The sequence below is a fragment of the Panicum virgatum genome, chromosome 9N (genome assembly GCF_016808335.1).
Source record: "Panicum virgatum strain AP13 chromosome 9N, P.virgatum_v5, whole genome shotgun sequence".
Taxonomy (NCBI): domain Eukaryota; kingdom Viridiplantae; phylum Streptophyta; class Magnoliopsida; order Poales; family Poaceae; genus Panicum; species Panicum virgatum.
The window spans coordinates 34,129,266-34,154,441 of record NC_053153.1 but is presented as its reverse complement, the minus strand read 5'-3'; the positions used below and the strand labels follow the sequence as shown (position 1 = coordinate 34,154,441).

The window sequence follows — 25,176 nt, the reverse complement described above, 5'->3', positions numbered from 1 at the left end:
GGTTAGGGTTAGGTTTCGAGGATTACCTGTGCTACCGGAGCCCGGTGCCGAACGAGGGCCACCCAAAGGAGACGAGACAGAACCGATTAGACACTGGAATCGACGGCGAGCGGCGAAGGGACTGGACAGTAACATGAACTCACATAGTCCGGCGAGATAGAGAGGACAGAGTAGAGGAAGGGAGAGTAGGGAGGGAGGAGACGAGGAGGGAGGGAGATGGAGGAGCGTCGGCATGGTCACCGGAGCCGGGGATGGTCGGAGGCGAGCGGCGGCCGACGGATCTACTGTGAGAGCCTAGAGCGGAGAGCCTGAGGAGACGAAAGCGAGAGCGACTGAACGAGTGCGGCGGCCAGGAGGGGAGAGGAGAGGACGAGAGGTTGGGTTAGGGTTTGGGGGGTGGGGGCGCGTCGAGTTTTATAGGCGGCGGGGCCAACAGCCACTGGTGGGCTGGGCCGGCGGTGCCTAAAGAGCCGTTGGGGGGAGTTAACGTGCCGGTTACCGGGCCGACCGTTGGAGCGGGCCGTGCCCGTGCCGTGCCACGGGTCTGGAGTGCGGCCCAAGCACGGCTCGCTCCCTCGGGCCGTGCTAGCCCGGGCCCGTTGGTCACCGGGCCGGGCCGGGCTTGGGCCGGGCCAAAAAAACGGGCCCCGTGCCGGGCCAACGGGCTCGGGCTGCATGGCCAACTATAGCCGCCGCCTCTGCTGGTCGCGATGGAGGGCAGGAGAGAGAGAGAGGGTGAGTGATGAAGAAAACCCTAAGTGGTGGATATTTATATTTGAAGCCATCTATGGGGCCCAAATGGGTTTTTTGGGCTGGGCTTTTTAACTGAGGCGGGCCATTGTAACGTGTCCGCCTCTAAAAATAGGAGTATTTCAAGAGGCGTTCACGTTAAAGATGACCGCTTCTGTTAATAGATTTTCTGAGGCATTTTTCGTATCTCAGTTAATAAAAAATGACCGCCTATATTAATGTTGTGCATTAACAAAGGTGCTTATTTTTTGTGCATGCCTCAGATGCCTTTTTTTAGTGCCTCACAAAATCCAGAATTGTAGTAGTGGGAGGAGGAAGCCACTTTAAAAGGGAGAGCCACCCTTCCCCTATCGGACTAGTCTTTTTGGGTGATTGGGCTTTTCCTCGAGGGGTGCGCCGGAGTACGGTGCTAAGATTGCCAAGGTTCAGGTCGTTGGGCCGTAGTGGACTCCTGAGGCCGGATCGGTGCGTCGTATTTTCGGCTGTCGGTGCTAAGATTGCGGGACTCGGGGAATCCGGATCGGTGTGTCGGGCTTTTCATCCAATCCCATCTGGGCCGGACTCATCATTGGTATCAGAGCATTGCCCTTGTTTTAAGAGGGTGGGTGAGAACATCCTCCACTATTACCCGCTGGCAAAGACGCAACAAAAAATAGGCCAAGTGGCCTAGTTGTAGTCGAGCGGCGACCGTGTGAGCCTCTGAATAATCCCACCTTGCTTAGCTCGGGAGGAGGAAGCCACCTTAAAAGAGAGAGCCACCCTTTCCCTATCGGACTAGTCTTTTTGGGTGATTGGGCCCGTTCCCCGAGGGGTGCGCCGGAGTACGGTGCTAAGACTGCCAATGTTCAGGTCGTTGAGCCCTAGTGGACTCCTGAGGCTGGATCGGTGCGACGTATTTTTGGTTGTCGGTACTAAGATTGCGGGATTTGGAAAATCCGGATCGGTGTGTCGAGCTTTTCATCCAATCCCACCTGGGCCGGACTCATCAGGCGGGCATGATTTTGAACCGTCTCAGTTAATTCTTGGATTAACTGAGGCGGGCAATTTTTATTTACCGAGGTGGTCACGAATAACTGCCTCTAAAAATCCATTAACGGAGGCGTGCTTTATAAGTGGCCCACCTCCAAAGAAATACCCCCATTTACACAGGCGGACCTCTTATCCCAACCCGCCTCGGTTAATATTCCCGAGGCCCACTAAAAGCCCATATCTCAGCCCACTACCGGGTTAACCAAGGCGGGCAGTCAACCGTTTATGAAAATGCTTCATCCACTGTGATGTTTGCTCAGAGGCGGTTGGGTTTGCCCGCCTCTGAAAATCTTTTTCAACCGCCTCAGAAAAGATTATTGTAGTAGTGTCACCACCAGTTCTTATTGCTAATCTGCGGTGATAGGTTCGAGCCTTATATCACCGCGACTCTTATTACGAACCAGCAGTGATACGAACACCACCCTCATATTGTTTTTCCTCTCCCTCTCATTCCTCCCCCATTTGATCTCCTTCTCTCTCTTCCTCCGCCACTATTTTCATCCCACACCTCCTCTCTTCTCCCTCACCGCCACTCCCCTGCCTCCTCTCCCTGGTGCCCTTCCCCCGTGCCCCCGCCGAACCCCACCTCCCCGTCCCCTGCCGGCACCTCTCTCTTTCTCTCTCTCTCTCCCTCCCTCCCTCTCTCTCCCTCTCTCTCTCTGCCGCCCTTCGTTCCAACCTTCCCTGACCCTACCCTCCCATATCCCTTCCTTTCCCTTGTCGTGCTACCAATCTCGCCTCCCATCATCTCCGCCTCTCCCGACGGAGGGGCTGTGGTGGTAGGGCTGAGCTACAGCAAGCGGGTGGCGGTGCGGTGCCACGGCAAGCGGGGTGAAGATTTGTTTTTTCTGACAATGGGATCACCATGCATGGATTCTAGTCTGGTGGTGATGGCTCAATCCTTCACCACCGATTCTATCCACGGAATCTCAGAACCGGTGATGATGGCATTATTGATCCAACAGTGATGGTCCTGTGTGCAGTAGTGGTACATCATAAAATATCTTGAATGTATGGTGCTTCGGAGGGATGAGAGATAATGGTGCATGAAAGGTTTGTCGTGCATAGTTCCTACTTCAGTACAAGAGAGAACAACAGGAACTATAATTAAATTTGCATCCATTCTCATATTTCCAATTCGGAAAAACATAAAAGAATAATTATTCTTCATAAAATGGACTGGAGTGCACACCATAACGGTTCCATGTTTTGCATCTACCTATTGATATACATGTATACCAAAAATACTGCACGCCATTTGTTAAAATTCAAATTTTATGAATAATGATGGCGTGCAACACGCGCCCAAACGAATACTGCTGACATATGCAAGCATATATATATATACAGGTACCAATTTATAATGTGAACTTCCGTACAATAACACAAGTTTCTGGCTGCGTAATACATAATACGCCTACAAGCTGGTAAATACTATAGAATTATCTTCCGTTGTACTGGTAGTTTTAATTTTCTGAAAAGTCTTCGCTGTAGCATTAGTGGTTGAGTTCACATTTGAACAAGTCTATTTCTATTTTTTTTATAAACCCGGCTGTTATAATTGACTTAGCAGTATTTGTGACATTACTTAGCTTGCTGGTAAGGGTAAAAATATTGATAATAATTAATGTACACACTCTGGTCCCATCTGGAGAGAAAATATTTATTAAAAGTGTTAGGAGAAATATGGTATTCATCGTTGGAGTTCCATTGCATGTTAGCTAAACTAGAGTCGTCAGTAACCATGGTCAGATTATCTAAGCATCAGGATACTTTGTGGCTGAACTAGCATAGATTGAAGTTACTTGTGGCATATGCATTCAAATTGTATACCAAATTAAACATTAAAATATGTTCAATCGTAGGCATCAGTTGCTTATTGCAAATACACAGTTGTGATTTCCAACCTCTATGCAAATTAATATTAATGCATAGGCTATATACATCCACAACTCAAAAGGCATTTGTTTTTTATCATAAAAAGGGAAAGAATAGTTAGTTTGTGCTCAACACATAGCTGTGTCTGAAAAGGCAGTTATATTGTAATTATAATGAATTTTCAATATCTTCATTAACAACGAAACGTGAAGGTTGTATACTTAATAATTGTCACCACTACATAACACAATGACATGTATAGATATGTTTCTGTTATTTCTATGATTCTATTACACAACTATATATATTGTTCAATATGACTTTGGCAAGTTAAGTAGTGATGGAAAATATTCCTTTAAAAATACCAAACCCAACACAGTCCATACAGCATTTTTAGTCTAACTAGTTTTTTAACACAAAATTTACAAGAGTGGCACACTAGCATTCCTCTTTATGCCATAGTGCTAACCAAACAGTCCATGTCCATAAATAATATACTAATTCTGAAAGTTTTCTTACTTGGAATAGGCCAAAATTATGCAATACAAAATGTTTTCGTGGGGGCAGAGGACTTAATTTTGATTCTTTTCGTACCATTGTTTTTTGTATAAGGAATAGAAACAGTCATCATAATATAGTAGTGAGTGTTGTATGCTAGGTTCTCAGAATTGCAATCCAAAAATTAGACCAAAATTTTATGGTAGTAGGAAGGCAGTCTATGAAGAATAAGTGGTTTTATTTGATATTAAAAGTCTAGACACTACTACAGAACAGGTCTTTGTTCCAGGTCATTTGTCCCGACAGCCTTTGGGCTCGGGACAATATGTGGCTTTTGTCCCGGGTCAAACGGCTAGCCGGGGGACAGGGACCTTTTGTCCCGGTTGGAGGCACCAACCGGGACAAAGGGTGGCCCTTTGTCCCGGTTGGTGCCTCCAACCGGGACAAAAGGCCCGCGCAGCCTTTTGTCCCGGTTGGAGCCACCAACCGGGATAAAAGCCCCCCTTTTGTCCCGGTTGGTGTCTCCAACCGGGACAAAACTCCTTGGCCGCCTTATCCCCTTCCCTCTCCCCCCGACCAAGCCATTCAGCTCACTTGTTCTTTCTGTTCTTGCCTCGGGAGAGAGGAGTTCTTGCTCATTTCTTCACCACATTTGTGAAGATCTTTGATTCCCCGTCCATCCATCGGCGCTAAAGGTTTGGGGCTTGTTTTTCTCTTCTTCCTTGGCTTGTATAGCTCATTTCATGCTTTAGAAATAGAGAAAATGTGTAGCTAGCTCATTTCTTGGACATTTAGATTGCATATGTAGGTGTGATTTTCTTTTAGATTTAGATGAGTATGTGGATAGTAGAAATTTTTAGAATGAGTGTAGACACTTCATGTGATGTACTTGTATATATGACCATATTGTGGATAGTTGATTTTTGTATTCATGAATGAATTAATGAAATGAGTATATTAGAATTTTTTTATTATGAATGGATTATTTTGACACTCTAGTGATGTATTTATTCAGGCTCACATTGAAACCATCTAGAAGCTAAAAAAATCTTTATTTCGAAACAAGTATACGTCGTTAATCTCCATCCAACGGTGATGTCACTACCTTTCGGGGATACACGATGCGCTATAAGGACGTCGCGAATCGGCTGGTTGCATCACCAGCACTTCCGATTGATAAGAAGACAGCATTTGACGCAGTCAGCATGGCCGTTGTTGTACTGAGAGCATATCAACGAGCACGCTGCCTGTGACAAGTGCTGTGCCTATTAATCGTAAATGTTGGTGCTGCGACTGGCCGATTGGTGACATCCTTGTACTGCACCGTGTCCCCCCGAAAGGCAGTGTCATCACCGCAGGGTTGAGGTTACTGACATATACATTTTCAGAAATAAAGGTTTTTTTTCTTCTAGAGGGTTTCTGGATATTGAAAAGAGTGTACTTCTGGAACAGAAGGGTGTCAAAGTAATTAGAAGTTATAGAGATTTCTTTCAATTAATTAGAGATTTCTTTCAATTAATGATACATTCCGTCTTTTTTATATGATTTCATTGTTATTTGCAAGAGTTATTAATCTGATCATTGTAATTATAATAGTAAATATTATTTGCATTGTAATGGTAATAATTTATAATTTTGTGGAAAATAAAGGTATTTTTTAGTAAAATATGGCTTTAGCAGCTGGAGGGAGTGGCGCCGGTGGGGGTGATCGTTGTCCTTCTGGAGAGAAGGGCACAACTCGAGTAGGTCGTCGGTCCAAAAAACCTAGTGCTTTTCATAGGGCAGTACTCCATTATTTGGAAAAAGAATATAGAGAATGTATGTCAAGGGGCGAGGAACCACCGTTTGATCTTGAGGATTTATTGCGGCGTTACAGTTCGTCACCACCAAACTCGGAGGTTTCAGCTCTGCCATCTTCTTCTGCGCCTGCAAGAAATCCTTTAGATCATTCTGCGTTCCAACGCAAGGACGGTTGAAAACATATGTGTTGTTGTCCGAATTTTTAAGTTTTATGTATAGTACTCCATTGTTAAGTTATGTAATGGATTAAGTACTCCTTTTAATTAATCAAGATGTATGATGGATATTGCAGATCTTTTAATTATTCATGTTATGTTACATTTAGTTTAATTTAGGTTTGATATATTTTATTTATTCGATATGTGTAAAGAATTCAAATCGATTTATTTAAAATGCAGATGGACCGGCAATGGATGTACAATGCTGACCGACGTTCGAAAGAATTCATTGATGGCCTGCATTATTTTTTGTTTGTGGCTGAGGCAAACAAGCAGAATGGTTTTATGTGCTGCCCGTGTGTTCATTGCAACAATAACAAGGATTACTCATCTTCAAGAATCCTACATAGCCACATTTTCGCAAATGGTTTCATGGAGAAGTATGTTTGTTGGACGAAGCACGGAGAACAGGGGGTTACCATGGAAGACAATGAAGAAGAAGATTTTGACGACCACTTTCCCGGGAATGCTGGAATCGGTGCATTCGATGACGATATTCCCATGGAAGAGCCTACTCGTCGTTATTGATTCATGGGTCCTTAACTACTAAGAACTGCCTTCGTATAATGCTGGAATTGGTGCATTCGATGACGACCACTTTCCCGGGAATGCTGGAATCGGTGCATTCGATGACGACCACTTTTCCGGGAATGCTGGAACCTTAACTACTAAGAACTGCCTCCGTATAATCTTACAGTGAACACGGGGTCCTAATTGTCATAATTCCCGAGAAGAGCCTACTCGTGGTTATGGACTCATTGAGGAGAAATCCAGAACAATACGAAAATATTCTTAACATGATGAAAAAGTAATTCTACCACTACTCTGTCAATGACCGATAATTTGAATCACTTTCTTACTTGACTATAATTATTCTAATCATGCACAGGATTTGGAAACAATTCGCTAAAAATCATTCAGGCAAATTTGACAAAAAATTGAAGATCAAGACAGATTTTGCGGTACGCACTTAGATGATTCGTTGCACGATTCATTAGTTTTATTATATATTCATGTAAATACCTGATAATTTCTTCTATCTTAAAGTGTATGAGGCAGAAACAAGGCACTAATTTATGTGCATACTATGTATGCGAGAACATCCATGGTCTGATAGGTCCTCCAAGGGCCTGGACAGATTGGGAGGAGGAAGTAAGTAAAAAACTTGTTAATATTTGAACTCGTATTTTAATTAGTCGAAATTAATTATCCCCTTTTTCCATAGGTCGAGGAGATGCGCGATAAACTCATACCGGAGGAAAAGATTATGGCGATTCAAGAACAATTGTCCGGATTTATTGTTGAGCAAATCCTCAATCCAAAAAGCGAATTCTACTATGATGGATTATCTAATATTGACAATCGTAGCAAATATGATAATATACGCGTATATATGTAATTAAGAACGAATATACCTATGTAAATATATATGTGTGTGTATGTATTAAATTTCTATTTATGAGTATGTATGTATTATATATATAAGCACTCCAATAATATATATGTGTATATAAATATATATATATTTATATAATATTGGTCCTAGACATTTTCATATGTAAAGGAATTCACATGTATAGATATGTGTATACATATATATATAAGTGAATTAATTTATATATGAAAACTATCTAGGACAAATATTATATAAGTAACTATATATATATGTATATATATATGCATATGTATTTATACATATGTATATATTAGTGGAGATCATATACACTGAATTCCAATACATAAGTTTAATTGAAATGCAAAAGTATAATTGAAATAGAAAAAAAATTGAGAAAAGAAAAACAAGAAAAAAAGGGACCTTTTGTCCCGGTTGCCAGACCCGGGACAAAAGGACCCCCTTTTGTCCCGGCCTGGCGTTCCCGGCCGGTTGGGAAACCGGGACAATAAGGGTTTCCCAACCGGGACAAATTAGCATTTCTGTAGTAGTGAGACTTTCATCATGTATTTCATCAATAATACATTCATGATAGTATATTTGCAAAATGTAATAGTGCAAACAAGTTAAATGATCTTGAGCAAAGTATGATCGATTTGATGACACATGCACATGCAATAAATCACAACAGTGCCATGTAGGATTGTACACAATTTTTTAACCCACTCATACAAGAATTTTATTAGAAGTTAAGAATTTTTTTTTTTGCAATGTATGAGTCTCTGCTGCAAATCCACGATAGTGAATCATAAAATTGTATGGACACTTGGACAGAATTAAGGAATTTATGGCCCTCTTTGTATACATTGTAATTACAACAAACAATTCTAAGGAAATTAGAGAGACATTTATAAACTACGAAACCCTTACCTGTCAAAGATAACATATTAGGCATCAAATATCCCTGCCACATGCCATCTCTACACTAGCCACATGCCCAACCCAACCGCTGCTTTTATTTATACATCTCCTTGGCCTCTTGCATGCTTGTTTTCCCTGCCCACCTCTCTCCCCGGCCCCGGCCCTCTATAGTGCCAGCTTGTTTACTTGTAGATCCAGGCTCTCCTGCCCCTCTCTCTCTAGCTCAACAAGTGCGGTGCTCTTCTGTTCTGCCTCTCTCCTGTAGCAAGATCCATCTCTCTGCTGCTTCATTTCTCCCTAAAGAATTGAACACACATGAAGAGGCCTACCAGCAGAGGATCCTCAATGGTCAGCCAAGCAACCACAGATCAACAAGGTACACAACAAGTTCAAATTTCACTACATTTGTTCTTCAATTGCATGCAACTATGAAAAATACAACAAATTTATGGCGAATGATTTGCTTGCTTCTCAGTTCTACATTTTGCTCTATATCTTGAGCATATTATTAATATACATCTTGACGAATATATATGAAACCATAGGGATCAGTGTCAGAGTGACAGACATCAAATTAACAACAGGCTACACAACTTGGCCATTAATCTACTCTTTATCTCTCTTTCTTGCAGAAGACAGTTGCAGGTACATGGAGCGGCACGGAGTGGACGGCGATGGCACCGCCGCAGCTGATCGCGATGACATGGAGGCCGGGGCGTACGACGAGGAGGACGACGATGAGGAGCTCGCAGGTTCCCGCGGCGGCCTCGGGGAGAAGAAGAGGCGTCTGGCGGCGGATCAGGTGCGAGCGCTGGAGCGGAGCTTCGAGGTGGACAACAAGCTGGACCCGGAGCGCAAGGCCCGGATCGCGCGCGACCTCAGCCTCCACCCGCGCCAGGTCGCCGTCTGGTTCCAGAACCGCCGCGCGCGCTGGAAGACCAAGCAGATCGAGCGCGACTTCGCCGCGCTCCGCGCACGCCACGATGCGCTCCGGGCCGAATGCGACGCGCTCCGCCGCGACAAGGACGCCCTCGCCGCCGAGGTACGGACGGATCGAGCTCCCTTCAGGCCTTCACTCCACCTGGCTTGTAGCTTGTACCTCGCCACGCTTGTTGCCGTATAGATCAATTGACTGACCAAGAAGCCATGTGTCCGTGTCCAGATAAGGGAGCTGAGGGAGAAGGTGGAGAGGCAGATGGATGTGAAGCTGGAGTCCGCGGAGGAGATGCTTCCGGTCGCGGCGGGGACAGCCGCTGCCGCCGCCGCTGTGTACAAGGACGGGTCTACGGACAGCGACTCGAGCGCCGTGTTCAACGAGGAGGCGTCGCCGTACTCCGGCACGGCCTTCGACCACCAGCACCAGCACCAACTCCACCCGAGCTTCACGGGTTTCACCTCGTTCCTGGCCTCATCGAGCTCCCTGAGCTCCTCTCTTCCTACTTCCTTGTACCATGGGGTTTCACATTTGGATCAGGAAGCGGACGGCTTCCTCAGCGCTGCCGCCGCCGACGGTTTCTTCGCAGAGGCGGAGCAGGGCGCCGCTGGCCTCGGCAGCTGGTACGGCGGTGAGGGTTGGTAGAGGTGAGCTGTTGGCTGGGGAGAATTGATGTCCACAATTTCTGTAAAAATATGGCGCTGTACATGCATGCATGGGGGGTAACTAGGTAGGGTCAATTTCTATATTTTTTACCGGCTGGGGAATAGACCACGGAAGGAGGAGATAGGTTATTTATACTGGTCTTGGTTGACGGTTACCCCGCTCTCCTGGGTTAATTCTTTAGACATCTCTCAGTCTCACTCTCTCTCTCTCTCATATACTGTTGACAAGTATATATATGCTTCTGTCAGATGCATGTCAAATTGAGAGAGAGAGACAGACAAAGAGAGAGAGGGGATTAGTAAGGAGACTAAGAGAGGATTAAGGGAATGCCTGAGGGTGTAAATGTAAACTGGATGCTTTGGGGCCTTGGGGGTAGGCGGCAGTACTTGGTCTACTAGCTAGGTTATTACAAGTTAAAGCCTAGCTGTTGTAAATCATTTATTACTTTATATATAGTGCAAATACTAAATATATATGTGGAGGTAGATCATGGATCAAGGATTCAAGGGTAAAAAGTAATAAAAACGAGTGAGAGTAAAGTTTAGCCCCTTGGATTTGAACTTTGAAGTCTATCCGTGGTAAAAGTAAGCTTTTCACATGCCGTATTTGTGCCTAGATTTTCCTCCTAGGATGTGCTTCTTTAGGCAACAATGGAAGTGAAGTAAACCAATGCAAAGCTCGTGTTGGCACCCTGACAGCGACGAGTACCATGTCACGGCGCAAAGAAATAAAGGTCTCTACTAGCTAGCTCTGCCCGAAAGGAATAGGGGAGATGAGCATATGCGGCCCGGCCCTCCACGCAATATATATTATTGTAAAATGCTCCGGGGAAGACCAGCGACGCAAGGGTGGCAATGCCTACCAGTATAATAAGATACGGCCTGGTGTGGGGCCCGCGGCATCTCTTCTAGATGCATCTTGGAAAGCGACGCGCGCAATGAGCCAAGCCAATGGATCCAACATATCTGCCCGCAATACTTTTCATATGTGTGTGTGTGCATGAGCGGCGACGTCGTCATTGGGTGATCTTGACATCACCTGAGTTTGAATGCAATGTGATGCGGAGCGTGTGTACGGGAGCTAGCGGTCTAGTTTATTTGATTCAAGTTTCATCTCTGCGAGGAGAGCACATTTGAAGTGGACAAAGTAATAATAACGAGCGTGTGTATATATGCCACTCTTTGGATGCTGAGTGAATACTCTTTTATGTACGTACACAAATTGCTTACTCCCACCGAATCATGCTTCTCATGTGACCTCAAAGGTAACTCTGGCAGTCTATATATGCTCCACGCGTGTCTTCATGCACCTTCGATTGATCTTGAAGGGATTTCTATATCTTCGATGGTTGTAGAGTGATTTGTACGCCTTTCGAAGGTCACCCGAGACCTCCAATTTCCATCCCGTGAGGTCTTCAGGATTAGCCGAGGATTCTTTCACACCTAGAGAACTAGGCACTAGTAGGGTTGAAAACGGTCGGGATAAATCCCGTTCCGATTTCTACATTTTACCGGTCCGTTTTCATATTTTCGGACAAATTCGGAATCAATACGAAATACGGGATGTCAAATTCGAAAATGGGACGGAAACGGTTTGACCTATATTCCGATCATTTTCGTATTTCCCGTATTTGATCGAGATATCATGTTTTCACTAATTCGGGATATACCGTTTTTTCAGCTTAAACCTAACTAGTTTCAAACCCAACCCCTTAGGCCTTGATGTCCCCGCCTCCCTCCCTCGCCCGCTGCCTCTCTCCGCCTCTCCCTCCACTTACCATCGCCAGCCGCCTCTCTGGCTCTTGTCCCCTGAGGCCTCGACTCCGGTGTCCAGTCGTCCTCGGTCGTCGCCAGCCCCTCCTCCGGTTGTGAGTTGTGGTTGTGACTATGTACCGTCATTTGTCTATATATTTTTATGTACTCATGTCGAGTTTATTGGATGACTTGGCACGATCGTACGGGTCGGTGTTTCCGTTTTACCTTTTCGTAGACCGTTCGCTTTCGACACTTATCCGTTCGAATTGGTTCGTTTTCGATATACCGTGAGTCCGTATTCGTATTCGTGTTCGACTTGTTCGTTTTCGATATCGCTTTCGTATTAAAATGTAAAAGTGAAAACGGTAACGGGGTTATCCCGACCGATTCCGACCGTTTTCAACCCTAGGCACTAGTGTCGGTCTAGAACACTGGCCAGTTAGTGCCGCCAAAGCGGCTTTGCGCCAAAAAAGGCACACGAATTTCACGGTCTATGGGGTTCGAACTCATGACCTCCGCCCTCGACAAACCTTCCTTATCCCAACTACACAACACATGCAATTGGATGGAAGATGATTTCCTTTTGAAGTAACATGTGTACAACCATTTAGTACCGAGTCAAGATACCGACCGGTACTAAATATCACATTTTAGCACCAATTAGTGTTTTGGCCTGATATATCATATTTTTGACCAAAGTTAGTAGGGGAAGCCCTAACTTTTTTTAGTAACTTTTATTTTGGATCTATTTAATTCATTTCCATAGGGAGTTCAGTCTAGATTTGATGGATGCTACTTAGGTGCTTTAACCACTAGGGTCGAGGTCTTTTCACTGGCTCTCGATGCTATATTTGTTTTCGACAAGATATTCAATTCCATTCCGAGAAAAATCATGAAAATCAAAATAATTTATAATGTATGATCGCTTCCACTCGTTTTCTTCCCTATTCTTTTGGAAATAGCATCGAACACGTTAAAAATGTTATGCACAGATTTGTGTGAAAAGGCAGTTTTGTAGCATTACAGTATTTCTATGTTTTATATATAACTGAGGAGATTAGTGGTCAAGGTTCCGATTTGGTCATGCAGTAATTAAAACTTGCTGTGGAAATATTGCCCTGGAAACAAACGTATCAATCTGCAAACAAATTACGCCCATTTTATATAGCTTTGTAATGGAAAACATCACCCTGGAAACACATGGGCATGCCTCGCAAACAGCTAGGCCAGGGGCGGCCCACCTCCATGACCGGCAGCCGGGCTGCCCTCCTCCTCCTTTATCCTCAGCGAGTCAGTCGTGCTCGGCGTCGTCGTTTTGGATGGTAGCAGCGCGGCGGTGGACGACATCACAGCACATAGCCAGCACAGTACGGCGGCGGACACTTGTTGACCCCCTAGGCCATCACAGCAAGAGATCGGCAGATCTCGGCCGTTCCGCCCGGCAGGACCCATCCGGTGGGCCCGCTGTGTACAGCTTGGCCCCATTTTCTTTGCACGGCAGCATGGGCCGTGTCAATGGAGGGTCTAATTGAAGTGTCGCCGCGTTCTCGCACGGACACGCACAAAATATTCTGACAGAGTGGTAAGCGGTAACTGGAAATTGAAGTGGGCACATTCCCTCTTGTTTATGGTGAGCTTTAGTAAACTTAATCTCAAGAGACCAAAGATGTCTTAAGAAAATGATTTGCGGTTTTGTTAATGTCATCATGATTGAGCTGTGGAAGATTCGTGGCATGTGAGGCAGCTAAGAGGCTAGGTAGCAAGTAGGGTGGCATGTTCCATGTTCCCCTTCAACCACACAAACGCGGGATCATATCGGTGAAAAAAATATGCCACAAAGGGAAAAAGTTATAGAAGAACGATTTGGGTTTAAAAAGGAAAAAGGGGGTGATTAGAAAATCTATGTGCATTGTTACTTTTATTTACTTTATACATATTTTGTTACTCCCTCCATCCAACTATCCAAGCCCCATTTGTTGATGGCTCAAAGACCAAGGAATAATTAGCAAGGAGAGAGGAGTATTTACTTCCTCCTCGTTTGAGACGATCGGGCTTGATTGAGTCCGGCAGCTGGGATCGGCTATGCAGCGCCAAACTCGCGAATAATTCTACCCTGCTATCGCCTCTCCTCACCCACCATCGCTTGTTTCAGTCCCCAAATTTCAGACTTCAAAATTTTTCTCTAACCCCCGCCATTCCAACCCGAAAATCCATGGTCTATATAAATCGGCATAGAGTAGAACGTCAACCAGCAGTCATGCTCCTCCATGCCCAGCCCGTCGTGCGGCTCGATGCCCAGACCGACGAGAAGCTCAACGTCGACGTCCATGCCCAGCCCGACGAACGGCGGCGACGCAGACATCGACGAGCGGCTCGACGCCCACGCCCAGAACGTTGCGTGCTTCGACGCCCAGAACGAAGCGTCCAGCGTCCTCTGACTCCAAGGAAAAATGGGAATAGGCCTTGTATTTTTGGATTTTTCAGATTTGCTAATAGGCCTTGGATAGTTGGATGGAAGGAGTATATTGTTCGTCTTACAAGTGGGTGGGTGCTAATGTGCTATCGGCAAGTGGATCGAAGTGAGATGGAGGTTGTGTGGTTGAGGAATAGATGGAGGAGGTTAAAAGCATAGTAGGCTAATTCCATTTGCTTAATATTTTGTCCTCCATTTTGCATCACTTGCATCACATGGTTAGGAGAAGTTTGACTTGAAATGGAAGGTGTTCGGTGTTCAATGCACACGGAAGGAGTTCAATGTTCGATGCATGTCAGTCACAGACAGTGGCTTCTAGGAATCATTGAGCAATCGGCGTACATTGCAGCCACAGTTCATTAGGGTTTCAAGACATCATTGAACAATCGGCGTGCATTGCTATTTGTAATTAATTCCACAAGTCTATGCAAATAGTGCTTTTCTCCCCGCTCCCTGTCCTCGTGTCACCATAGAGACGAGTGACAAATCTAAACTATGGTATCGACCCCTTCAATCCGAACATCAAAATAACCAGTCATTCAAATCTAAGCCTATTCCAGTCGAGATATACATCCAGAAACATCACATGAATATTTTCGACGCACACAAACCCAATGAAATCCGGGCAAGATATCACATGGAACTGCAGCACTTGCTCTTGGGAATCTCCTGGGCTGGGCCTGGGACGAGGACCTTCTTCCCTGCCAGTGACGGGGTAGCACCGTTGGCCTTGGGGTCCACCGCCATGTTCTTCTTGCTGTGGATCTTGAAGATCTCTGTCAAGACAGTCTGAAAAGCGTTCTCGACATTGGTGGCCTGCAGCGCGGATGTCTCCAGGAAGAAGAGGTTCTCCTTCTCGGCAAACTCCTTGGCATCCTCGGTGCTCACAGCACGCTCCTCCTCGAGGTCACTCTTGTTGCCAACCAGCATGATGACAATGTTCTTGTCGGCATGGCCACGGAGCTCATCCAGCCAACGAGGAATGTGGTCAAAGCTCTGGCGTTTGGTGATATCATAGACTAGCAGAGCTCCTAGAGCACCTCTGTAGTATGCGCTTGTGACAGCTCTATACCTGTAGTAGTGGAAATAACCAGCATGAGAGGTTGCCAAGTTATTAGGTGGTTAAACAAAGATATGATGGTTCAGATGAAGTGTGAAATGCTATGACGTGATGTCTCAACTGGGAACATTTCTCTTTCTACGGGGTGACAATTGTGAGTACAGATAAGACAGTTGTCTAGATAAGTAGACATGCACAATACCCAACGCATGGAATTAGCTGTAAGTAGCCTATTGTCTATCACATATATAGGTGCAAAAGAAAATACAGTTCAAACAATAAACGCAAATAACAGGAAAATAGCAACTGCAGCAGCCTGAACAAAATATTACTGTGGTTGCAAGCATTTCTGCACTTAGAAACCATAAGCATAAAGAATAGCTACAACAAGCATTTGAACAAATTGTCACCAGTAATTGTTGTTTATTCGAGTAAATGAATCCACCTGTTAGAAACTTCGTACGTGAATGCATATATCCGCACACTTCTTAATTCAGTGGTTGAATAAACATGAACAATGAAGTAGAACTTAGGCCATGACATTTACTGTGTGCAATCACTGGAAAAATAAACAAAAGGAACTGTCCAATTTCAGGCAAGAGGTGAAAATGTCAATCTACAGAGAAGAAAACAACACACCAAAATTAAACTAAACAAAGGTAAGCCTTTATTGCAGGAGGAAAATCTAATTAAAATTGCATCTACAAAATGTTCAAACTACTAGCATGCCAATTTCAAATTTGATTCATTGAATCCTAGTTGAATAATTTCATGACATTTGTTACAAATAAACTTTAGATAGTCTGCAGAGAACCAAAGGGGGAAAGTCGAAACCACATTCAAAGTTACATGAGCGTATTTTAACACAATTCATAGAAGGTATGATTGATTGGGTGGCCCAACCCCTGGCCAGGCCCAACTGGTGCAGGACGGTCATGTTTGGTTGCCAAGCCAGACCCTACAGACAGGACCGAGTGGTGCCTGATTCCCTTAGGAGAGTTAAGCAAGACAGGAACATGGAGTTTGGACTTTGCCCTCAAGCCAGGCTGAGGGGCTGCAGCCTGAGGCACACGTGGGCGTGAAATGCATTGCAGACTGTGACCATCTGTCCTTTGCCCAGCCAACCAAACGCCGTCAAGATCAAGCTGGCTCACATGGGCCATGCAAACTAAACACGCCACCCTGAATGCACAGAACCAGGCCCACACTGGTCTGGTTTGGCCACTCAGCCAGGCCCCAAGGCATCCAACAAATCAATTACGCCGACAATGTTAAAAGAGGTTGCAAAGTGGACCAATAGTTGCCAGCTAAATGACTGGAGCAAGTTATACCCTAACAGTATCATGCATTAATGTCTCAAAAGTCAAAATATGCTATTACAATGAACGAAGTTAAAATTAGCAATACCTAACTGTTCACTCTTAGTATGAACGAAGTCAAAATATGCTATTAGTATGAACGAAGTTAAAATCCTATACAGCAAATCCAATAACCTTTCCATGCTCACTCTTTCAATCACTCAAATTTGCCAACAATCATCAGTGCCAACAAAGCTACATCTCTTTAAAGTCATTAATATACAAATTGCATCATCAAAGCAAAACATACCTAATTTTTGCATGCTTGCTAGGAAATAGGTAGGGGCACCAAAGAATGCATTTGATATTTTTTGGAAATAAATATGCGGAGCTACTAATGAATTCATTGCATCAGCTTACTAATCGTATGTAAAATTAATATCCTTCAAAGAGCAGACTGCTGTATGAATATCTTTTCCCATCATAGCTCTAATATTGTTTCTGATTGATCTCAAGGAATATATGGTGAGATTTTACATCCTGTGAATATTTATCTAGGCAAGGTTCAAAAAGACATTATTAAACGTCATTTAATTGAGATGAAACGCTAAACGGAGGTCTAACGTCGACATTTAACCTTCCTAGGCGCTAGTCAATAGGCTAGCGCCTAGCGTTTTCTTGAACATTGTATCTAGGCAGCTTAATTTCTAGTATAGCATTAGCACAAAACAACATGCAACTCTATTGATGAATGACGATTCTCTTGATAATGTGCTGCCACACACTACAACCTATGGCAAGAGGGCCATAGTACTAGTCCCATGAATCAATATTTAGTTATTTAGCAAACAAAACCCACCATTTTACCCACTCTCGACAAACGAGAATGCCATGCACAACTTGCTGAATTTGACACAGCATGGAACAAAAGCACGCCAGTATTTTTAGTCAAGAGTATCCCATATCCTACCCGTGAGGTCATGACACCATGATTTCAGCTAAATTCACAGTGCTGACTGTTGCATCTGTTTGATTACCAGAACGCACAAGAAATAGGTCCACCAAGGAATCTATGTGGCATGTCAGGTGTCAAAAAAGATTAAATAGTAGTTTCATTCACTCATGGCAGGAGTGCCATGGTTGCTAAGTTTGACACCAAGTCCAGGAGTTCTAGTATCTGGCAAAGACTACACTCATGCTGTATCATGTAAGTTCACATTCACACTGCTACATCTAACTACCCACCCACACCCACACCCACACTTTAAGCAGGCTGGTACAACTAGCAGAACCAGGATCAGTGTCACAGGTTACTCTCCGTTCTATTCACTTGAGTAGGGTGAAAGGTAAGGCAAGCTAAGCAGAGTTCCTCAACCACAAGAATGCGGAGATCTGCAACTCTACTAACCACCTTCCGTGCAACAGCGGTGTACCAGAAATCCTTCCCAGCTAATCCGCGCACACCACATCAAAATCACACGAACAATGGGCCGATCTGAACGCCGAAAATTGCGAAATGGACAGAAACAGAGCTTAAAATGACTAGGCGCTTTGCTCACTGCTGGGCACCACCTCCTAAACCCTTTGTTTTTTTTGTGGGTGGGTTGGGTGGGGGGGGGGGTTAATTCTACGGGAACATCAGCCCCCGTGATCGGAGCGGCGGAACGCGGAAAGAGAAGGGACTCGCCTCTCCTGGCCGGCGGTGTCCCAGATCTGCGCCTTGACGGACTTGTGCTCGATGACGAGCGTTCGCGTCTGGAACTCGACCCCGATGGTGGCCTTGGAGTCGAGGCTGAACTCGTTGCGGGCGAAGCGGGCCAGGATCTGCGACTTGCCGACTGCGGAGTCGCCGATGAGCACCACCTTGAAGACATAGTCCACCTTGTCCCCGCCCCCCGCCATGGCCTCCTCCCTTCCTGGGTCCGCTGGCTCGGCCGCTCGCTCACGCGACGACGAAGGCTGCGGCGGAGGCTCGGAGGGAGGACTGCAGTGAGGCGGCGGAGTGCGCGTGGGGGTTTTGGTTTGGATTTTTTTTTTATTTGAGATTTGAGATGAGACGAAGGAAGCGGGGGAGACGCACTGCTCTGTCGGCCCCTCCTGCCCTCGGGCTGGGTTTGGCTGGCAGTAGGCGCGGCGGTGGTTACCGTGCACCGGCCGTGATCTAGTGGGCCCACTGGGGGTTGCTTAGGGGTGATAATGGACCATGACGCTAGTGACTTCTTTACAGCCCAACAAGACTCTTAAATTTTTTAGTTTAAAATTATATAAAATTAAAGTCCGGCTATTTTAGAGCCCGGTCTTTAGATTTTCCAGTTCAAAATATTGGGCCCTTTACCACCCCTAGGGTTGCTAGGCTTAGAGGATGCACAATGACGAAGTTGCCCCTGTCGTATTTCACCCCTACTCCTGCTCCCTAAGGATGAAAAGTGTTGTGATGCTTTGTGTAAATGAAATGAACACAAATATAATCAGTGAATGAACAGCTCTTTCATTGATCAATAGGGAGCTATTTATAGATTATAAATGGTGTTCAAAGTTCTTGCAGTTCCCACTCAAACTCTCCACACCCCACGATCTTGAGATCGTGACCTGTTTCCCACGTCGCCATGAACGAGCGCGAGCTTTGCCATGCTCCTACGCGGGAACGGTTGTGGCTTTTGACCACTCGGGTGAGATCACACTTTTTCAAAATTAACACTCCTCCTTGATCGAATCCAAGTCTTGAAATTAACTGAGTCATATCTTCCAAAACCCCGTGGGAAAAAGAAAGATTTCAAACAAATACTCTGTCATAAACTCAATGAATTTTTCTCGCAAAAAAAATAAACTCAATGAATTTAAGAAGTATTTTGTGCTATTTTTGATATCTCCAAAAAAACACCGGTGAGGAAAACAAGAGAAAGGACATACTTATGTTAACATTGTCTCATTAAAAATTTTATATGAGAATACTTTTATGGGAAAACTCATAAAAGAAAAGAGTTCAATGCAATGTGAACATAGTTAATTTTCAAGAGATATTCCCCCCTGAATCTTGCAACTCTCGAAGCCGTCTCATACCAATCACTCGAACACATTTTTCAAATGAGGTGGTTGGTAGAGATTTGGTGAAAATATCGGCGAGGTTGTCTCAAGATTTTTTTTTGCGTGACATTAATCTCTCCACTTTGCTGAAGCTCATGTGGAAAGAATAACTTGGGAGTGATGTGTTTTTGTCATGTTGCTCTTGATATAACATGTATGAATCTACAAGCCCCATTATCCTCATAGATAACAGTGGGTGTTTTCATGGAACCAATTCCACATGATTGCTCTATGTGATTTATCATCCTGTGGAGCCAAACACATTCACATGAGGCTTCATAAAGTGCAATGATCTTAGAATGATTTGTGGATGTAGCCACAAGCATTTGCTTGAACGATTTCCATGAAATGGTGGTTCCTCAGTGAAGGAAAACGAACCTTATATGTCATCTGGCATTGTGGGGATCAGACATATAGCTAGCATCTGTATATCCAACCAGACTGGAGTTTTGAGTCTTCTGAAAGAATAATCCAAGGTCCTTTGAACCGTTTTAGATATCTGAGGATCTGTTTTCCTCCAGTCCAATGGCGTTTTGTTGGAGCAGCACTATGCCTTGCTAATAGACTCACCGCAAAAGCAATGTTGGGTCTAGTACTATTTGCAAGATACATTAGCGCTTCAATAAGATTGAAATAAGGATATTCAGGGCCCAGTATCTCTTCTCCCTCCTCCCGTGGTCGGAAAGCATCTTTCTCTAAGTCCAAAGACCGAACAACCATGGGAGTTTTAGTTGGATATAATTTGTCCATATTGAATTTCTCCAATACTTTTTGGACATAGATAGATTGATGCACTAATATTCCAGATTGAAGGTGCTCAATTTGCAAACCTAAGCAAAATTTGGTTTTACCCAAATCCTTCATTTGAATCCCGTCTTTAGGTGATTGCGGACTTCATCTATATCTTGGGTGTTGCCAATGATATTCAAATCATCTACACACACAGATATAATGCAGCATCCTGTGGAGGATCTTTTGATAAAGACGCACGGGCAATCATCATTGTTGGAATAGCCATTTTGAATAAGGTACTCACTCAGCCGGTTGTACCACATTCTTCCCGACTGTTTAAGACCATATAAAGATATTTTGAGCTTTACACAATACATGTTGCAGTTGGTGCTTGAATTCGGTACAGAGATTCCATCGAGAACCTTCATGTATATTTCTGAATCTAGTGACCCATAGAGGTATGCGGTCATGACATCCATCAACTGTATAGATAAACACTTTTGTATTGCCTGAGATATTAAGTATCAGAAAGTAATTCCAATCATTACTGGAGAGTAAATTTCATTGAAATCAATGCGGGGTCACTGCGTGAACCCTTGTGCTACAAGCCTCGCCTTGTATCTCACCACCTCATTGTTCTCATTCCGTTTCTGGACAAAAACCCATTTGAAACCCATAGGAAAGGTTTTGGGAAGTGTAGGTATTACTGATGATAATACCTCTCTTTTTGTGAGGGAGGCCAATTCCGTCTCAATTGCCTCCTTCCATTTGTTCCAATTTGAGTGCTTTTTGCACTCTGCCATGGATTTAGGATTTGGATCTTTTTGAAGGTTGTCGGCAATTGATGTCGCGAAATATACATCGACAATTGTAGTCTTTCTGTTATATGATTCTCCAGAATAAACATAATTGGTGGAAATTTCTTGCACCTCTTCTGATTGTTCAGTATTTCCCAATACAACATTGTCAGGGTGTTCCGATGTCCCATCATCAAGATTTGAGTGCACTATTGATGTGGAATGTGGATTTGGTATATTCCCTTGGTGTCTCTCAACTTGTGGTTGAGCTGCATTTGCCAGTTCAGAGGGTTCATTCCTCTGTTTCCTGGTGCGCTTACGGGAAGTCACAGCTTTAGGATTAGCCGTACTTCTACCTTTCTCTTCATGAGATGATAGATGAATAGTTTTATTTGGTATCTCTATTCTTTCTGCCACATTCCTAGCGGGGAATGATGATTTTGTGACACCTTTGGTGTTGGTAAATGCGTCTGGCAGATTATTTGTAATGTGTTGCAACTCAATGATTCTCTGAACTTGTAGTTCAATTTCTTTGGTACGTGGATCCACCTTTAAGGTGTCAATGGAATCCCAATTAATTTCCTGGCATTCAATATGGTACTTGAATTCTTTCCCTAACACAAGGAAATGATCTTCATTGAACATACAATCTGCGTACTCGATAGTGAATAGGTCCCCTGTGAGGGGCTCCAGGTATTTAATGATTGACGGAGATAAATATCCCACGTATATCCCTAATTTCCTATGAGAGTCCATAGAAATACGCTTTGGTGGTGAGATCGGTACGTACACAGCGCAACCGAATTTCCGCAGATGGAAAATACTTGGAGGATCACCATGAACCAATTACAGCAGGGAAGCTGAATGGTATGCAGTTGGATGCAATTGTATCAAGTCTGCAGTTGTTGGAAGTTACAATCTTGCAATAATGGTTTAATGATGAGCTTTATTCTCTTGATGAGAGATTCTGCTAAATCGTTCTGGGTGTGAACGTACGGCACTGAATGTTGTACTTCAATTCCTAATGCCATACAGTAATCATTGAAGGCTTTGGAAGAAAATTCAGCCACATTGTCCATTCTGATCTACTTTATCTGGTGTTCAGGTTGACATGCTCTAAGTCGAATTACTTGTGCAATCAACTTTGCAAATGCATGGTTTCACGTCGATAAGAGGCACACATGTGACAATCTTGTGCATGTATCAATGAGGACCATGAAGTATCTAAATGGCGTGGACAAAGGTTGAACGGGTCCACATATGTCTCCCTGAATGCGTTCAAAGAACTTGAGTGGTTCAGCTTGTATTTTGAGATGTGAGGGTCTCAAAATTAATTTCCCACTTGCACATGAAGTGCATATGAAATCTGATGATTGTGGGAATTTCTTATCACTCACAAACATGACCCGTTGAATTGCTTATGATTGTTGTCATCATCCCGATTTCGGGATGGCCAAGACAGTCATGCCAAGTTTGGAATGTGTCAACATTTTGAAAAATCATTTTGTATGCAACATATGGTACAAATTTGATGTAGGTGTAGTACAATCCAGATAGGAAAGAAGGCACCTTTTCTAGTGTCTCTTTGCCTTGTCTGATATCCTTTGTGAAAAGAAGAAATTCTTCTTTATTTTCTTCATGTGTTTCCATATGAATACCATTTTTCCGGATATCTCTATAACTTAGTAGGGTACAAGTTGAATCGGGATACAATAATTCCTCCTCGATATGTACTTGTGTACCCATTGGAAGTGTGATAGTGGCCTTTCCAGAAGCTAATATCATAGCATCGCGTTCAGTGATGGTAAGAACCATTCCTTCCCTCTTTGTAAGGGTTTGGAAATATCTAACTTCCCTAAGTATAGTATTAGTGGTACAGCTATCCACTAGGTACATCTCTTCCTCCATTTAGGCTGACTCCCATAATGATTTATATAATTAAGAATTAAATAAAAACTCATGAAAAATATAGAACACACCGATGATATTAATTAAAATAGTACTTAGTTACAATCCAGCTAAGCAAATGAAAAGATGAAACATCATGTTTATATTACAATACTTCTTGCAATTTTAAAGGAAATGACTAAGTGTTTTGGAGCCTAGATGAGATCTCCATGCACATCACTGGTGTTGTCCACGAGCATGTCATCGACGGTCTGAGGTTTCTCCTCGGTAGGTGGTGAAGTTATGGCGTTGCTTGGCCCTGCTCCATGTGGAACTTGGTCCGAAGTGCCCGTCTCCATCTCATGAGCGGCGAAGTGTGCTTCAAACTTCTGACTGTTTTGTGCATGACCTGCAAATTGCATGTAGAGATCCACCAGATGTTTCGGGGCCCGACACTTCTTTGCCACATGATTGTAGCAACCACAATTGTAGCAAGCGGTTTTGTTGTTCTTATCAGATTTTAGCTTAGAGATGTCTTTCCCCTTCTAGAATTTGCCACGTGGCTTGCAGGTTCTCTTGCGCTTGCCTTTGCCATATGAACTTCCAGGCTGGGTTTTCCCATTCTGGCTAGATTTCTTAATGTTCGCATGTACTTCAAGCAGAGGTGCAAGGGCGCTACTGAGAGTTCCAAACAGTTATCTCATGGTTCTTCTCCGCCTGACGCAATGTCTGTAAGGCATAATCTGTAAAGTTCTTCTCACGGTATGAGAGTGTGAGGATTCTTTCAGATGGAAGCATTGTAAACAATGTCTTCTCTATCTTTTCGGCATCAGTTGGCTGCTTCCCACAAAAACGGAGTTTCTGGCTTAGCCTATGAACAACATGATTGTATTCATCTATAGTCTTGAAGTCCTATAGGCGCAAGTGGTTCCACTCATGAGTTGCCTTAAGTAGAATTATTGCTTTCTGCTGTTCATAGTGCTGCTTGAGATTTTTCCACAAGTCACGTGGATTTTCCTCCATCATGTATTTAGACATTAAGTCTGGGTGGATATGATTTCTTATGATGTACATTTCTTGTGTTCCATTTGATCAAAATGTAGTAACATCAGCTACAGTAATGCTAAATGGATGTGTTACTATGAGACCTAGTAATACTTTTATGGAGCTACAGTAACACAATTTGGTGTTACTAAAGCCATGTTCTGTAGTAGTGAAAAATGGCCTCTATTCATCCATTGTGTCAATTTGAAGCTGACCTTGTTTGCTAACTTATCGTATACTATCATATAGGTACCAAATGATCTGTTTTGGAGCAGGCCAAGACTGTGCCTCAGACAACTTTGAGGAAATGGATGCTGACTAAGAAACATCAACAATATCAATATGTCTGAACTTTTTCCATATGTACTTAATGTGACTCAAAACCAATTTTAGCATGTGAGTTATGGTTCGTGCATTTCATCTTTTAGTTTTAGATTTCAAGTGATATTGTGAGTGCTTTTGTAAACTTTGTTGTCTTTTGTTGATTTAACAAGGAACAAGGTCACAAATCATATTTGTTGATGTTTGCTGGCAGCGTTTGATTCAATTTATTATCTGTAAAAATCTATATATGGCATTCTGTAAGAATATGGTATTCAATGCTTCTATCTGCAAGTGTTTGCTGGCAGTGTAGTTTGGTTTGGTTTGGGTTTGGTTTAAAGATGCAAAGATATTGGTTTGGCTCAGTTTTTTAGGCATGTTGTTTGGGGGTGGTGGGGTTCAATCAATGAGCCAAGTAGTAAATAGTTTGCGGGTGGTTATGGTCCGGGTCTTAGACCATTAGCAGGCTTTTTGGCAAAGGCTCTCCTCCACTCCTACCGAGATAGTTATAGTGATGCCTTTAGCGCTATATCTCTCGTTTTGTGATATTGTTGTGATGTGCTTCCATCTCTTTGGTGGTTCATTTGAAAATTTTTGTACCAGATCTTCAGTAGGTATCAGTGGTGCCTGCCACTAGGA

The 25,176-nt window shown here is 43.7% G+C and overlaps 2 protein-coding genes across 3 annotated transcripts; one reads left to right on the top strand and one right to left on the bottom strand.

Annotated features, from left to right (window-relative positions):
* Positions 1–8,603: 8,603 nt before the first annotated feature.
* On the top strand, positions 8,604–10,635 carry LOC120692159 (homeobox-leucine zipper protein HOX8-like). 2 transcript variants are annotated; one of them, XM_039975397.1, is made up of 3 exons: positions 8,604–8,863; positions 9,123–9,529; positions 9,650–10,635. In XM_039975397.1, the coding sequence occupies exons 1-3, from the start codon at positions 8,803–8,805 to the stop codon at positions 10,064–10,066; spliced, it is 885 nt and encodes a 294-aa protein (XP_039831331.1). In that variant the 5' UTR covers positions 8,604–8,802; the 3' UTR covers positions 10,067–10,635. The 2 variants fall into 2 exon arrangements, with proteins under 2 accessions (XP_039831331.1, XP_039831330.1); XM_039975396.1 differs by having other exon boundaries at positions 8,606–8,863; positions 9,120–9,529.
* A 4,054-nt stretch (positions 10,636–14,689) lies between these two features.
* On the bottom strand, positions 14,690–18,779 carry LOC120690241 (ras-related protein Rab11D-like). Its single transcript, XM_039972827.1, has 2 exons — positions 18,360–18,779; positions 14,690–15,386 (listed from the first exon to the last, which is right to left on the bottom strand). The coding sequence occupies exons 1-2, from the start codon at positions 18,572–18,574 to the stop codon at positions 14,948–14,950; spliced, it is 654 nt and encodes a 217-aa protein (XP_039828761.1). The 5' UTR covers positions 18,575–18,779; the 3' UTR covers positions 14,690–14,947.
* Positions 18,780–25,176: the final 6,397 nt, after the last annotated feature.